Here is a 17,630-nt window from a genome sequence, read left to right on the forward strand (position 1 = left end):
GATCCCCAAAGTCTGCCCATGAGGTTCCTGAGACCTGAACACATGAATATTCCTTGTCTGTCCCCCCACCCCCACCCCACACCCCGCCCCGCGCCTCCATAAATAGAAAAGGGCATATGGTACTTGGAGAAGTTAAAGCTTTGTGAATGGAAGGGTTGGAAGAGAGAGAAAGCACAGGAGTGTAGAAGTACAAAGAATATTCCTTAGGCCATCTTTCCAGGGCTGTGGCTTTTACGCCACTGGGACCATCCTCACTTTACCCTGTCAGGACTTAGAGCCTTCAAATGTGAGAGTTCCCTCTAACAAGAGAAACAGTCTTAGGGGAACAGTTACGAGTCTGCATGTATTGCTGTGAGCTTATGATGTTGTCTATTATTTCATAGATTTGAGTTTTCAGAGCTCCTCTCCCCCTTAAAAGGGTACCTGATTTCCTCTCCAGCTTCCAGCGCTAGTGCTGCCTCATTGCAGCTGCTCCATTTAACCACCTTTTGGTGTGAATCGTTGATGAAAGATGGGAACAAAGCCTAGACCTTCTCACTAATGCTTTATAATTTTGAACATTGTTTATTAAAATTTTCTACATATCATCGGGCGGCTGTGGCTCAGTGGTTGAGCATCGACCTATGAACCAGAAGGTCATGGTTCCATTTCTGGACAGGGCACATGTCCGAGTTGCGGCTCAGCCCCCAGTAGGGGGTGTGCAAGAGACAGCCAGTCAATGATTCTCTGTCATCATTGATGTTTCTACCTCTCCCTCTCCCTTCCTCTCTCTGAAATAAATAACAACATATTTTTAGAAAATTCTACACATATCAACAAGTGCCCAAATATTAGTTATGATAAAATTCCATACAGAACAAAACAATTTAAAAATATAGACACCACAGTAGAGCCAGATACCATTTTAATTAACCTCCAGAGATTTCCCCATCTCATGTAAAGGTGTGAAAAAAAAACCTTTTTTTTTTAAATCCTAAGATCTGGCCCCACAATTCCTCTTTGGGAAGGGTGAGGAGGGAGCTGTCTCCTGGGGGAGAACTGTTGATGAGCTTGTAGAGGGAGATGACACCTTGAGGGCTTGGATGCTATGGGGCACCCCCTCCAGAGGAGGGGACACCTGCTCTGCTAGAGATTTGGGGGAGTTTGTGGTTTCTGCTCCGTTGAGGGCAGGGGCGGGGGAGCAGGGGGACAGGGGAGGAAAAAGGAGAGAAAAGCCCGCTTGGGTCCAGAAGCTGCGATGAGGTAAGGGAGAGGGACCGGGAAGGTGTTAGACAGTGATACCACCATCCGATCACATTTATTTGCTATTGCTGGGAAGTAAACCCTGCCTTCCATCTATAGAGTAAATTCTACTCAATTTGCACATGGAAGCAAGATCTCGGAAGTCTAGGAGGCCAAGAAAACAAAAGTCCCTTGGGGACAATTCACAAAAACCCGGGGGTGGGGGTGGGGGTGGGCTTCGGACTTCCCAGGCCCTGAAATGGGACTCGGAGGACCCCAGCTGACATCTTGGTTCCCGTCCTTTTTGTCTCTTTCCTACCAAGTTAAGTATAAAAACAAATACCTTTTGTCTCTCCCTGAACTTTTGCTTGGAGGTTAGACGTCCTCACTGCTAGGTTCTGATTTGGGCATGGATTTCAAAAAGCTTGCTGTTTCAGAGCATGCATTGTAATACAAGTAACCAAAGCCTGGCATGGCCTGGTTACTCTAATTGCCTTAGATAAGACCTTATCTTTTCCTGTGCTCCGCCAAGTCCAGCCTCTGCCGTTACCTCCTTCACCTCTTTCCAGGATCACTTGATTCTGATTACTTAAAATGCTTCTGGCCCAGCTGACGAGGCTCCGTGGTTGAGTGTTGAGCTATGAACCAGGAGGTCACGGCTCGATTCCTGGTCAGGGCACACACCCAGGTTGCAGGCTTGATCTCCAGTTGGGGGCGTGCAGGAGGCAGCCAGCCGATCCATGATTCTCTCTCATCATTGATGTTTCTATCTCTCTCTCTCTCTCTCTCCTTCTCTTTTCCTCCCTGAAATCAATAAAAATATATTTAAAAAATAGAATAAAATGTTTCTTTAAGCTTTCTCACTCCCCCCGCCCCCCGCCTGCCCGCCCCCCCCCCCCCCCCCCCCCCCCGGCTCAAAAGAGGAGGGAAAAGGATTTACTCCAAAGTGATTTGGTTCCTAGCATGGATAACATGATGGTTTATGAATCAGAAAACCCAGGTTTCTAGCCCCAGCTCTACCTTTAACTCAGCGGTCGCTCAGCCTCTCTGAGTTTTCCTTTCTCCTATAAAATGAGAGTTGGATTCCAGCACCTTTCAGGTCATTTCCAGGCTAACGTCTGAGCTGTGGGCCCCGGAGCTTCCTTCCACACTCACTCCCCTCTCTCCTGAGACCTGAGGGACACAGCTATGACGGCGGCTGCTTTACACAGGATAGCCAAACGGTTCCATTATTCCGCGGCTCCTGCTTATAAAGCAATATAAACAGGTTTCTGTCTCCCACCTTTTTCTTTGAACCTTGGAAAATATAATGAACTGAAACAGAAGAATTGACAAAACAAAGTTATGCAGCGGTTTCCTGGCAGGCAATCTTTAGTCGCCTTTCATTTCTGGTGAACTCCCCAGGTGTTTGTATTATCATTTTTTTTTTGTTTGTTTGGATGTGCAGAACTAAAAATATCTATAGGAGAGATTTTTAATTATTCAGCTCAGTCAGTCCAATTCTCAAGAGTTCCATTGGGAAGGAAGAATAAGAAAGAATATGGGCTTTGCAGTCGGAGGGACCTGGGTTCCTTTACTAAATGGCATGACTTTGGCTAAGTTACTTAACCTCTCTGAGCCTCCGTTTCTTCATCTGTTAAATGGGACTATATTAAATACAATACATGTTTGTGTGTCCCCTCCACCCCCCCGCTGTATACTATCTTATTTTTCACTTTGCTGACCAAGAACGCAGGTTTGGTGCCCTAGCCAGTTTGGGTCAGGGGATAGACCGTCGGCCTATGGACCAAAGGATCCTGGGTTTGATTCCGGTCAAGGGCACATACCTCGGTTGCAGGCCCGGGCCCTGGTCGGGGGGGCGTGCAGGAGGAAGGCAATCAATGTTTCTCTCACATCGATACTTCTCTCTGTCTTTCCCTCTCTCTTCCACTCTCTCTAAAAATCAATGGAAAAATATCCTCGGGTGAGGATTAAAAAAACAAACAAAAAACACAGGTTTGGGACTTAAACAGCCTAAGTTCATTGCCTGAAACCACAACTTTAGTGGGTCTGTGAGCAGCTCCATCCTGGCCTAGTTATTGACCTCTCGGAGATTCTGTTTTCTCATGTGTGAAACAGAATTAGTAACAGCACTAACAGGGTTGGGAGGGGAATGTAAAGCATTGAGCACGGCGCCTCGCTCACAGCAGGCGTTTACCAGTAAATAGTGGCCAGTAGTGGGCAGTGGGAGACGGGAGGAAAGATGAGAGCTAGCTGACAGTGAGCAGCTGCCCAGAGGGGCCCGCTGGGCAGCCGGAAGGAGGCTCCAGCCTATGGAATAAGCTTTCTTTCTTGTTTTTGCCTTTACTTCTCCAGTTTTCTTTACCTCCTCCCTTTCTCTCTTAGTTTCCACTCTGTAAAATATGGTTGCACCTACAGCAGTATGAGATTTTAGCCAGATATTTTCTTTCCCTGCCTGGCCTCTGTACCATCGTGTGCCTGTAAACACACAGGCTCCTGCATTGACACCTGATCTGGGGTGTCCGGTGAGTGTGTGGATTCTGTGTCATGTGCACCCACTGCTTACTAACTACAGCGCTGGTTCTTCGTGTCTGATACCTCCGAGGAGAAAGGCCTACTTGCTAAGAGTCTTGAGAAGAACCCTTAGGAAGAACCCCGCGTAGAGTCTGCATTTCTCCTGTGTCTGTAAGAGCACCATTTGCTTGTCCTGTCTTGTTGCCTCTTGTTCTGTCACATTAGGTTAATAAATGACCCTGGCGTTTCCAACAGGGGTGATTCTGCCTACTTCCCTCTCACTGAATATTTAGACTGGGGCCAGATGGCTGCTTGTTTTTATTTAAGAGCTAAACACCAAATATTTGACACAAATTGGCCTTCAGGATCTACCAGAAGAAACGTGTTTGTGAGCTAAGTAAAATTATTTGTTATATACATATTATTTATGACATATTTTAATCGCTGTTAATACTGGGGTTTAAAACGTGTATGTACATATGTAGGGTGTGTGTGTGTATGTGTGTAGAATATTTAGTAACATAGTATTTCACCACAAACTACAGTAGAAACTAATTTTCTGAGACAGGGATGTTTTGAAATCTGAGTTCATAACCATTACTAGCAACCAGCCGTTTGAGCTTTATGGCTTTATGACCATTTTGCAACACACCCCTCCCTTATTTCACTTACTTAATGGTGCCCTCACATCGTCTTGGATTTAAATTTCCAAGCCCTGCCTGGAGTTGCTTAGCCTTCCTCCACAGCTGACAGTTTTACCCCAAGGTTAACAGCAGAGGTCTGAGGCTTCCTTAAAGCCGTGTTGATGATTCTCCCTGACCCTTTCCTCTGTTTCTCACAGAAGCAGCGTGGGCTAGGAGGGAAAGGGAGCACCCTCTGCAGAGGCGCTGACCTACGCAGGGGCCCCTAGAAGGGTGGCAGGTGGGCCTGAGCAGCCTTCTGGGCGCCCAGACAGGCGGGAGGATGGCAGGGGTCCTCCTCACAGAATCCCCGATGGGAAGTCCATGAAGCAGCTCCCTCCTGGGGATGAAGCTGAAGCCAGGAGGAGCCACCACCCCTCGTAGACTCCCCTCTCAGAGGGAAGCCCCTCCCCAGCCATCTCGTCTGTGCTCTGAGCCTGTATCCCCACCAGTGGCCCTTACTTATTACTCAGCCCCAGGCCTAAGCTTAGGCAGTTTACAGGCTGAGTCGAAGCTGTGTTTCTATGACTAAAACAACAAAAACAAAAACAAAAACTTCTGGTTTTATGATTTGCAAACACAGCAGTCCATATTTATATACAGTTTTTAAAATAATATTCTTTTCTTTTTAAAATGTTTTTATCGTTGTTGTTTTTTTGTTTTTTGTTTTTTTGTCTCTTAGAGAGAAAGGGGCAGGGAAAGAGAGAGAGACAGAAACATCGATCAGGGCATTGAACCCACAACCTGAGCATGTGCCCTGACCAGGAATTGAACCAGTGACTTTTGGTGAATGGGACAGCGTGCAACCAACTGAGCCACACCGGCCAGGGCTTTATATACAGTTTCACCACATGACTCTCCTAATAAAGTGTTCAGGGTAGATTTTTTAAAAAGAGGATGTGGGTGGGGTCTCCCATAAAGTGAAGATTGTCACCTTCTTTACCTCCCTTTACCATATCACAGGCTTAGGGAGATTAAATGAAATCACAAGTATGTGACTCTCTGCACCACGCCCAGCAGTCATGTATTTGCAATTATTATTCACGAGAGGGGCATTGCAGGGGCTGTCAACATCGGTCCTGTATTCACATCCACATGGTCCTTTTCCTAATCTGTGCTCTTAAGTTATCCATGGGTTTATCCAAGGGTGGTGTTTGTATCAATGATCATGAATGGAAAACAACAAGGTCCAATCAGGGAGTGACAGATACAGGTAGAGAAGCTGGCATGTGCCCTATTGATAGCCTTAGTCTTAGCCTCCTCTTTCCCGGGTCAGTTGGCCTCAAGAGCGTCTCACCACTCTCATGGCTTCTTTCTGCCCAATAAAATGACCTCCTGCCTGAGGACAAGAGTGTTCCATCCCCGCTTCAAAGTCCACCCGCCCAGTGGTTTCAGCCATTGCTCTGGGGAAAAGAAGGAGGAATCATTCGTGTGTTTACTCATTGATCCAACAAGTAGTTTACAGGCCCTGGACTAGGCACAAGGGGTACAACCCTAACACGATACGGTCTCTGCCCTCCAGGTGCTTACAGGCAGGGGGTGGAGGGGCGTGAGGGGAAGCTTCCGGTCAAGTAAGGGGTGACTCCTAGGTACCTGCGTTGAGCAATCGTATTAATGTTCCTGCCACCACTACTGAGACTACAACACAATAGGACATTCCAGGTGTGAAGTAGCGGAGTCAGAAGAGAGCTGAGCGTGTGAGCCAGGAGCTGGGGAGGGAGAGCTGGGAGAGATAGCAATTGAAAAGTTAAGCACTGATGGCCCAGGATGTGGGCCAAGAACAGAACCCTGGAGAATTCTTGTTTGTTTTTAATATCTTTTTATTGATTTCAGAGAGGGAGAGAGAAACATTAATGATGAGAGAGAATTATTGATTGGCTGCCTCCTGTATGACCCACACTGGGGACTGAGCCCACAGCCAGGGCATGTGCCATGCCCGGGAATTGAACCGTGACCTCCTGTTTTATGGGTCGAGGCTCAACCACTGAGCCACGCCAGCTGGGCAGAGAATTCTTGATTTGTAAAGTATGGCCTCACATTTCTCTTCTCCGGTGTCCTTCTATTTAAAGACATAGAAACCGGCTAGAGAGAGGAATGGGCTTTGTGATGATGCCCCAGTACTAGGATTACTGTTGCCACCAACAGCCCGTCCGATCACAGGCCACCACAGATAGACCTGTGCATATGTGAGGATTGTTTATATCAGCATTGTTTGTACGTGCAAGGCTGGGAACAGCTCAGATATTTATCAGTATGGCTCATCTATAAATAGACTGTACTTCAACCATTGGAAGATTAAGCAAGTTCTTTAAGCACTGATTTGTATCACTTGGGAATTTACACTGTTTTAGGAGCTCTGTGCCAGGAACCAGGGGCTGGTCCCCAACATTGGTGAAAAAAGAAAAAAAAAGTTTCCAGTTATTTCTAGATTGTCAGATGCTCTAGACCAGTGGTTCTCAACCTGTGGGTCGCGACCCCTTTGGCGGTTGAACGACCCTTTCACGGGAGTCGCCTAAGACCATCCTGCATATCAATTTACATTACAATTCATAACAGTAGCAACATTACAGTTATGAAGTGACAACAAAAATAATTTTATGGTTGAGTCACAACATGAGGAACTGTATTTAAAGGGCCAGAAGGTTGAGAACCACTGCTCTAGACCAAGATCCAGGACTGTCAGGTGTGTACCTGTGTATACAACGTCCTCGTGTTTTCCCCTTAAATCTTGTCTTTTCTCTTATAACAATGAACATGAAAGTCTTACAATGAAGAGAAGAGGGTCTAGGAACTTGCTTTCACGGACAGCAGGGAAGTGTGGACGTACGGAGATCATCTTTCCTGAGCCCAGCTTGAAGGGAGGAGAAAGCCCACAATCTGGAAAGGCGATGACCATTACTAAGAGAGAGAAGGAGGTGGGGGGGAGTCTCTGAGACCTGCCACAGAGAAGAAGGAGAGCTTGAGGAGCCTGCCTGGGCCTGTGGACTTCCCTGGGGGCTTAGGGGAAAGGGGTTCCTCAAATGCAGGGGTAAATAAGTTTTACGCAGTAATAGGATTAAATTTGAAACTGTTACAGGTGAGGTGTGACTAGCCCATTCTTGAATCACAGAGAGCTAGTTTTTTCTTTTTCCTTCTCAGCAGGTATTATTTTACTTTTATTGTTACTAAAATAGCACAAAGGAACACTTCTATGTGTTGTCTTCCCTGGTGCTGATCTTAGAGCAACACTGAACATGCTAACCCCGTGCTGATCTCAACACTGCACACCAGGGAAGATAATATCTGCCATTCCTTCCCCCTTTCCTCCTCAATTCTAACGACTCGCTGTGTTTAACCCCCGTTTTGCCTGCTCTTTGCCAGAAAGATCAGTAAACATAGATGGCTCTCTCAGCTGTAGGCAGGCAGCTGAGGGTTCAGGGAGGTGGAAGATTCCAGCTTTGCTCTCAGGGAGCCTCCGTTTTCATCAGAAGACAAACAATGACGTTCAGAAACAAATGCTAAATGCCAAGAGCATAGGTATGTTCCATGCTAAGCCAGAGGCCTCGATAGCAATCCAGCCGAGGCAGAAACCCCCGAGGGTCAGGCTCCTTACAGAACCTAGGGCCTCGAAGGACAGGTTGTATTTAGAGGAGCAAAGAGAGCCGGTGAGGTCGGACCAGTTGGCGTGATGCACCTTTGTGGACCAGGAGGACAGGAGACAGCAGTCATCAGCTGAAGCAGTTTCTGAGTTCCCCCAGAGGAACAGAAACCCTGTGTGTTGCACACGTTTCTAACAGAGCATTAAGGGGACTTGACAAATGATCTGCTGCTGAGACCTGCCAGCTGAACACGGAGGAATAGGAGGGGGATTGTGCTCGGGGAAGGCCTCGGCATCTGTGTCTGCTCAGTCTCCTGATGTCTGTGCACGCGGTAGGAGCCAAAGCAAGGGTGAACGTACAAGTACAAGTTTCCTGCAAGCTCAACGCGTATGCTTTCTCTCCATTCTTTCCTCTTCCATTTCCTGCTACGGCCAGACGCAGAGGAGAAAGCCTTCCTCACCGTGAGTTTTGGTTGGAAGGTCAGCCTGTGACATTTGCCTTTTCGGAGAGAATGTGTGCATGCCCAGATTAATAGGTAGTATAAAATATGGGCGCTTGTTACTCACCCGGCCTAAGAATCCCAAGTCTCCAGCCCTAACACCTTCTCGCTCTGTGAACGTGGGCTGGCCCTGCACCTGCCTGTTCTTCGGTTTCATGTATTTGTGAAAGGGAGGCGCTCATACCTCCCTGCCCACCTTGCAGAGTTCCCTGAGGTTCAGATGAAATCATGGCTGTGAGAGCACTCCAGAGACGAAAGAAATTATTAGCAGCTCACGGCGGAGATTGCATGGGGATAAGGGGTGGTGAAATGGGGAAGTCTCAATAGATCCCACCCAGTCCTATGATTTTACACAATGGTTTTACATCATTAAAATACGGTTAATTATATAGCTTCCTTTGATGTTTCAATGACTCTCACTCTAATGATATCTTTCTCCTCCCTAGGTGTCCCTGAGTGCAGAACCCAGCCCCCCTCTGCAAGTCCCAGCTCAGCTCGCCTGGCCTCCTCGTGGGTTGGCGGGGCTCCCAGCCACCGAGGCAGCCACGCAAGTTCTCATGCAGCATCTTCAGAGACACTCCGGCCTCCGGTCGTTGCCCATCCAGGCTTCAGAGCTGAAGCTGATTTAAAAATGTGAAAAGAGCTCTGGCCAGTGTGGCTTGGTTGGTTGGAACATCATCCAGCACACCAAAGGGTTGCAGGTTGGATCGATCCCCATACAGGACTGATAGATCTCTCTCTCTCTCTCTCTCTCTCTCCCCCTCCCTTCCTCCTTCCCTCTCTCTAGGAATCAATAAAAGATATCCTCGGGTGAGGATTTAAAAAAAATGTGAACAGATTTTTATAGAAATGACAAGGTGCTCCACACTTGGAGCATTGGATAGTACTTGGCTCCTCTATAGAAGCTGTTGGTGGCCCTGGCTGGTGCGGCTCAGTTGGTTGGGCATCGTCCTGTGCATGGAAAGGTTGCCAGTTCGATTCCAGGTCAGGACACATGCCCGGGTTGCGGGCCTCATCCCTGGTAGGAGGTGTGCAGGAGGCAGCCCATCAATATCCGGTTCTCCACATTGATGTTTCTCTCTCTCACTCTTCCTTCCTCTCTGACTAAAAATCAATAAAAAATCTTTAGAAAGAAAGAAACTGTCGGCAGTAGGTACTTTATTGTGAAGGTGAGTTCTACAGTATTTCAGCAAAAGGTATTCATGGCATAAATGTTGACATATTCACAAGCATAGATGGGAATGTGATGATAGGGGTTAATAAAGGGTCATGTGATAGTACCATTGGTGATATTGGGTGTATGAGGCAGGGTCCTGGAAGGATGCACTCAGCACACCTCCGAGGCTGCTTGAGCAGTTTGATGTTCATACACTACATCCTATTTACCAGGGTGTCTTAATTTTCTAGGCCTTCCGTAACAAAGTTGTGCGAGCCACATCCCGAGTGGTTCAGTGTTCGGGATCTAGAGAAGGGCCGCATGCAAATGACAGAGATGAGACAAGAAATAATAATTTGGAAATACTGGGGGCCAGGCGGGAAACTCAATGCAAGGGGAAGGACTTCCCCTGGTGCCCAGGCCTTGCCAATCTTTTATTCAATTTTGGATACACATATAACCCTTAGTCAGGCAGGCAATTCTGGTAACAGACAGACTATCTTAAAGGTCAGTAAATATTAGTAAAGATTTACTCTTAGACTATTTGGTCAGGAAATTGCTTGAGCTACCATTGTCTCGACTAAACAATCGGTGCATAGCTCTGGCCCTTGCCAGGGCTCAAGGTTCACCAGCATTCAGGCTCCTTGTTTACACTTCTCTGATAGTGAAGACATGGGTAGCTTCCCACACAAAGTATCACTGTCTTAGTCTGCTCAGGCTGCTATAACAAAAATACCATAGGTGGGTTGCTTATAAACAATAGACATTCATCTGCTCAGTCTGGAGGCTGGAAAGTCCAAGGTCACAGTGTCATCAGGGTTGATTTCTTCTGAGGCCTCCCTCCGTGGCTTGCAGATGGCTGCCTCCCCACTGTGTCCTCACATGTGTCCTCTCTGTGTCCCAATCCTCCATTATTATAAGGACACAAGTCAGATTGGATGGGGGCCCACCCACATGGCCTCAGAGAGCCTTACTTACCTCTTTGAAGACCCTATCTCCAAAGACAGTCACATGCTGAAATCCTAGGGATTAGGGCTTCAGCATGGGAACTTTGGAGGGTGGGGACACAATTCACCGCTGGGCAGGATTAAAAGAATCAAGATGAGATAGTGAAGCACCCAGGAAGTAGCAACTGCAGAAACCTTTATTGTCCTTTGGCCTGAAGAGGCAGATGGGAAAGGACACGTTGATCCTAGAACCCAGTGAGAACTGTAGTCAGGGGAGAGGCCACCCAATAAGATGTGTGCTGTGTGGTGGCCTACAGGGGCAGATAACACTCAACTCCCCTCTCTCCCCACCCTTTGACACTCCAATAGCACTTCCCTTTGGTCAATCTCACCTGAAAGTCAACAGCAAAGATGCCAGGGGCACAGCTCTTAGATGTCAGCTTCTGAGGTAGGTAGTAGAGCTGAGGAGTGTGGCCAGGAGTGGTCGGGGAGGGAAGGATATGAGTGGGACAGTGAAGAATACCCAGCACAGTGGGGTAACATGTACATTTCCAAACATTCAATGGATGGGCATTAAAGAGTTATTGGAAAACATAAAATGTTATTTAGCTGCAAAAATAGTCGTCACACATTTTCAACTAAACCATTTAAGGTCATGTAACCATTTTAAGGTCCCAGAAGTGACCATTCTAGGATACTTAGTTACCCAAGTAAAGCAGAATGATAGACAATTAAATGATTGTCAACCATGTAATATTGAACACTAATGTTCATCTATAACAGCGGTTCTCAACCTATGGGTCGCGACCCCTTTGGCAGTCTAACGACCCTTTCACAGGGGTCACCTAATGTTATGCCCAGATTTCAGGATCCCCAAGAAACCACACCAGGGAGCCAGCCGTGTCCGATGCAAAAACATAAGAGTCTTTATTCAAGCCCGGGCTTGGCTCCCCTACCCTCCTTACTGACGCAGCAGCAAGTGGCAGAGAGGGCTAGCCCTGTGGGAAGAGGGGTTTTATAGGGGGTTGGAGTAAGGGGAGGAGAAAGGACTGTGGGCCCTGCCGATTGGCCAGGCGCAAGTCGGTGTCTTGTTACACAGGATGTGGTCATATCTATGGTGCGCACTTCCCTTGATTGTCATTGGTTAGTTTAAAGAAGTCCTGGGTGTGGCTAGCAGAAGCCTTGCCGAGCACATGGCTGCCCAAAAATGGAGGATCCAGGGTAAGATGGAGGGCGTAGCCCTTACCCTGGGGCAAGATGGAGGGCGTAGTCCTCGCCCTTTCACCTAAGACCATCCTGCATATCAGATATTCACATTACGATTCATAACAGTAGCAACATTACAGATATGAAGTAGCAACAAAAATAATTTTATGGTTGGGTCACAGCATGAGGAACTGTATTTAAAGGGCCAGAAGGTTGAGAACCACTGATCTATAATAATGAAAGCCTAAAATGCTAATTAGACCTGATGTCCTTCCGGACGAAGTCATGGTGGGCAGGGGCCGAGGCATAGCTGCTGCGGCAGTGGCTGGGGCCGAGCCCCTTGCACGAATTTCATGCATCAGGCCTCTAGTCCTATATAATAAAAGCTAATATGCTAAGTGTCTGACAGTTTGTTCTATTCTACCAGTTGCTATGACGTGCACTGACCACCAGGGGGCAGATGCTCTGACTGAAGGTTAGCTTGCTGCTGGGATCCAGCAGGTTGGGACTGGGCGAGACAGGCCAGACACACCCTAGAGCCCTTCCGAGGTCCCTCCCTGGCCCCAATCATGCACCAGTGGAGTCCCTCGGCCTGGCCTGCGCTCTCTCGCAATTCAAGACCCCTCAGGGGATGTTGGAGAGCCACAGGCCAGGCCGAGGGACCTCACCAGTGCATGAATCCGTGCACCGGGCCTCTAGTATACTATAATATGATTTTAAAAGGTGGCCTGAAATAAAAACAAACAGTGGCTTGACATGATGGTAGAGAATGGTGGTTTGGATGCCCAGATGATCAGTGGAGGACATAACATGACTAATTCACGATTGTTTCATTTGTACCACCAGAGGGAATTCACACATACCCTGGGGGTAGAGAAGAAAGCAAATACACCCAGATGAGACCTTGGGATCGTCCCTTGGGCAAAGCAGGTGCTGTGATTCAGGGTTTCCTCTTCCTGGAGCCTGAGCCCTCATGGTTGGCTCCTAGGGACCAGGGGCAGCTGTGTAAGTGAGGGAGGGCTGTAGCTCCAGGATTCTGCACACTAAACCGCTATGGTTGCCTGGCTGATGTGGCTCAGTGGTTGAATGTCGACTTCTGAACCAGGAGGTCATGGTTCCATTCCGGCACATGCCCAGGTTTTGAGCTCGATCCCAGTAGGGAGCGTGCAGGAGGCAGCTGATCAATGGTTCTCTCTCACCATTGATGTTTCTACATCTCTCTCCCTCTCCCTTCCTCTCTGAAATCAATAAAAATATATTTTTTAAAAAGTCAATAAACTGCTGTGGTTATTGCAGGAGCCAGTCATGCTGTGGGCAAATGTTTGAACAGGCCAGTCTAGAATAGACGGGTTCTTCTGGAACAAGGACATATCAAGAGAAAGACAGACCTGCCCAGTATGCATGACTACCTCCTGTCTTAAGCTGTATTTGGATTATCTATTTCTGTGAAGTTACTCCCAAACTTTGTTGCTATGACAACAGTCTGTTCTGCTGGTGAATCTGCAGCTTGGGAGGGCTCTTGGGGAGAGCCTGTCTCCAACCCACACAGCATCCTGTCTCCTCCCCACCGAGGCTGGAAGATCCACTCCAAGATAGGGCAGGGACAGGCCTGGAGAGTTGGTGCTGATGGTCCACTGGGGGCTCAGCCAGGGCTGAGGCCGGGCCTCTGCTTCTCCCTCTCTGGGCGGGAGTTCTCACAGCACCTGAGAGGTTCTAAGGGTGAGCAGCTCAAGAGACAACCAGGGGAATCTGAACCACCTGTTTTGTCCTGGCCTTGGAAGTCTCACTGTGTCACTCGTCATCCCCTGGTGACCACAGAGGCTTGTCCAATTCCAGCAGAGGGGCATCCACTTGGGGGAGTTATAGGTTTTGGTGTGTCTTCTTATAAGGACACAAATCCTATCAGGGTGGGGTTCGGGGCTCCACCCTTATGACCTCATTTAACCTTGATTACTTCCTTAGAGGCTCCGTCTCCAAATAGAGCCACTCTAGGGGTTAAGACTGCAACATAAAAATAAAAGACTACAACGTATGAATTGTGGGGGGGAGGGGAGAGACACATCAATATTCAGTCCATAACATCCCTATGGTGATGTGAATTAGACAACAAAGATAAATTTATATTGATATTAATTCAAGAAAACTTTATTAAACACCTACTGTGTGTCAGACTCTCTGCTAGGCTCTGGGGGTATAGGTAGGAGAAAAAACTGTTCCTGTCTTTAAGGAGTTTATGAGTATGAGGGAGAGAGAGCAGCCAAGAGATACAGTGACAGCTGTAGGGAGAGTGTGCTATGACAGCTCCCAGAGGGACAAATCAACCAACCACTTCACGGGGAGGTGCACAAGCGATGTCCAAGCAGAGACCAAGGTCGAGTCGTATGGAGTAGGGAATAGGCGGTGGAGAGACAAGGGGAGACATTTTGGGGAGAAGAATAAGAGTTGCAAAGACCCAAGGCAAAACTAGGGTGACCACTAGTCACCTAGGTCCTAGGGTGACAATGGTTTCCCAGGACTGTCCTGGTTTAACATTCCAAGTCCCACATCCAGGAGATGCCTTAGTTAAGTACTGGTATCGCTGGAGCATAAAGGAGTTGGGTTTGCAGCAGGGTTGGTGCCAGAGAAAGCTGGGGAAGTAGGCAGGAACCCCAGGAGCCAAGCCAGGCAAAGAGGTGAAGACTTTCTCTTGGAGGTAGTTGAGCAATCGGTAGGATCTTACATAGGGAAGTGACTCACTAAGAATTGTATTTAGAAAGATCTCTATCTGCTGACAATTAAGAAGAGACAGGAAACCATTGCAGGTTTCCAGGGAAGAGATGATAGTGACGTTAAAATCATGGAGGGGGATGGAGCGAACCAGAGGATTTAGGATAGCTTAAGGAGAAGTAACAGAACTTAGAAACAGAGAAGTGGGAGGTGAAAGACAAGGAGAAGTCAAGGTTGACTCCAAGGTTATTATTGGTTTGAGCCACTAGGAAAAGTCTTAGGAAGCCCTTAGGATGGTTTGGAAATCCCTTCCCACACCACTCTACATGAGAATGCAGACAAGCAGCTACCCTGCTCCCCATGAAGCTCGTGTTGACCTAAAAATCAGAGTGACTGTGCCCCTGACCCAGAAGTCTCAGACAAAGCCATGAGACTTAGAGAAACTTCAGGTAAGACAGGCTTGGGGCAAGAGGAGGAAAGTGGCATTTATTATACTAGATACTCCCTAGACGATTTATGGACTCTCTTATTGGACCTTCACAAGAATCTTAGAAGGTAGGCAGGTGGATATTGTCCCCATTTCATAGCTGCAGAATGGGGGGTGAAGTACTGTGCCATAGGTGGCCATGGCTACGAAGCAGCAGAGCTCGGCGTGCCTGACGCTAAAGAACTGCTCTTTCCACCATGCTGCTTCCCTACGGAGCACTCGTTTCTACCTGACCGGCTATTTTGTCGCATCCATTGCCCTGCCTGGATTCAGTCTTGCTTCAGTATCTGAGAAGGATGCAGACCCAGGGCAGGACTCGGCCCCTGCAGGGCTCTTAGAGGCCAGCTGAAAGCTGCTTCCAGGAGCAAGGGTTGCAAGAGAGCTTCTTACTCCTTTGTCACTGGCCCCCACACTGATTCTACTTGCAGAAACCCTAGAGCCAGAGACCTTTGTGAGCACCAAGGCCGGGGGATGCTGAGGAGACAGTGTCCCAGCCAACAGCCAGTTCAGGGGAGGAGGGAGTGCTGGGAAATGAAACTCTGGAGATAGGCAGCTATGGGAAGGATACCCAAGGAAGAAAGGAACGCAGGGTGAGTTCCCAGGGCCTCCCTTGGAAAGAGAGAGGGTGCACACGTGAGCTGGTCGAAACCTTAGAAGGTGCAATGGAGCCCTGACAACTAGACCTGTGTGGTGCCCACATGGAGGCTGCCCAGTGCCAAGTCGAGCTTCTTTTTAACCAGCCAGGTTTACAATTTAATGTAAATTTTGACTTATCTCCTGTGAAGTCTTAATCCTCTGTATTCACATAGTAATCTACCTATTCATTCATCCACCCATCCATCCACCCATCCATCCACCCATCCATCCATCCATCCATCCATCCATCCATCCATCCATTCATTCATTGTTAAATCTCACTGGAGGATATTTTTTCATTGATTTTTAGAGAGAGTGGGCAAGAGGGAGAGGAGGGGGAGAGAGCGACACTGATGTGAGAGACACATCAATTAGCTACCTCCCACACAGGCCCTGACCAGGGTCAGGGATTGGTACCTGCCCTTGACAGGGAATCAAACCCGCGACCCTTCTGTGCACTGGCCAACTCTCTAAGCATTGAACCACACGGGCAAGGGCATAATCTACCCATTTTACCTATAGTCTTTTACAATGATTATTTCTTATTTCACCACTCCTTCTAGATTTGGAATTCTTCAACGGGTACCACTTTCACTCTTCATATTTTCACATTTCCTTCTATGCAGTAGGCGCATGACTGGAGTTTGACTGTTGTCATTGGCTGGCTTCTTTATTCACTGACACTGGCAGAGGAAGAACACAAGAGGGCGCTCCTTTCCTTCTAATCTGAGCTTGGAGAGCTGAACCTTTTCTGCCCATTTTAGGTCTCTCTTACTCAGACATGACCGGTGTCGGTGAAAACATTTTTCACTACTACTAGGGAGAGGCTTTGGGGAATTCTGAATATTTATACCTGTGTCCTTAGGGAAATATTTATTCAGCTCAGGTCTTTGATTCCATTTGAGTCAATAAAGCAAATATTTGTATAGTCAGTTTTTGAATAACTCAGTCTAAGCAAGAAACATATTTTTAAAAGTAACCAACCCCTTTACATCCACTAGGATGACTATGATTGAAAACACAAAGTAACAAGTGTTGGCAAGGGTGTGGAGAATTGGAACGTTTGTGTATTGCTGGTGGGAATGTGAGATGGCAGCTGCTATAGAAAACTGCCGTTTCTCAAAAAATTAAACATAGTATTACCATATTCCAGCAATTCCACTTCTGAGTATATACCTAAAATAATTGAAAACAAGGACTCAAGAGATATTTGTGCAGCATTATTCAAAGTAGCCAGAAGGTGGAAGCAACCCAAACATCCATTGACACAGGGATGAATAAACAAAATCAGTAATATATGTAATGGAGTGTTTTTCAGCCTCAAAAAGGAAAGGGTTTCTGACACATGGTACAATGTGAAAATGCAGGGTCAATTCCTATATAATACATATATTATCTATATAATATATACTAGAGGCCAGATGCACAAAATTCATGCAAGGGGCTCGGCCCTCACTGCCCCGGCTGGCCCTTGCAGGCCCTCACAGCCCCGGCTTCATCCGGAAGGTCATCCAGACAGTTGTTTTGCTGTTCGGTCTAATTAGCATATTAGCTCTTTATTATATAGGGTATTATATATATATATATATATTTCAGAGAGAGAGAGACATCAATGATGAGAGAGAATCATTGATCGGCTGCCTCCTGCACTTCCCACACTGGGGATCGAGCCCACAACTCGGGCATGTGCCCTGACCAGGAATCGAACAGTGACCTCCTGGTTCATAGGTCAAAGCTCAACCACCAAGCCATGCCGGCCGGGCAACCACAAAGAGATTTTACCTGACACCTGCTAGAATTTTACCTGACACCTACCATCAAAAAGACAATTGAGAACAAGAGTTGGTGAGAATCTGGAGAAAAGCCAACCCTTACACCTTGTTGGTGGGAATGTAAATTGGTGCCGCCACTAAGGAAAACACTGTGGAGTATCCTCAAAAAATTAAAAGTAGAACTACCACATGATCCAGCAATTCCACGTCTGAGTGTATGTCCAAAAG

General features: G+C 47.4%; 1 protein-coding gene across 3 annotated transcripts in view; it reads left to right on the forward strand.

Annotated features, from left to right (window-relative positions):
* FBXO16 (F-box protein 16) overlaps positions 1-9,590 on the forward strand; it is a 52,522-nt gene extending 42,932 nt beyond the window's left edge. The window contains exons 8-9 of one of the 3 annotated variants that reach the window (XM_070415532.1): positions 8,429-8,454; positions 8,939-9,031. In XM_070415532.1, coding sequence (XP_070271633.1) covers positions 8,429-8,454; positions 8,939-8,948 — 36 coding nt within the window. In that variant the 3' untranslated portion in view covers positions 8,949-9,031. Of the gene's footprint in view, positions 1-8,428; positions 8,473-8,938 lie in introns of all 3 variants that reach the window. The other 2 variants (XM_070415533.1, XM_070415531.1) reach the window with 2 other exon arrangements.
* Positions 9,591-17,630: the final 8,040 nt, after the last annotated feature.

This window comes from Myotis yumanensis, unplaced genomic scaffold (genome assembly GCF_028538775.1).
Source record: "Myotis yumanensis isolate MYYU_CA2020_CCGP unplaced genomic scaffold, mMyoYum1.0.hap1 SCAF_5, whole genome shotgun sequence".
Classification (NCBI taxonomy): domain Eukaryota; kingdom Metazoa; phylum Chordata; class Mammalia; order Chiroptera; family Vespertilionidae; genus Myotis; species Myotis yumanensis.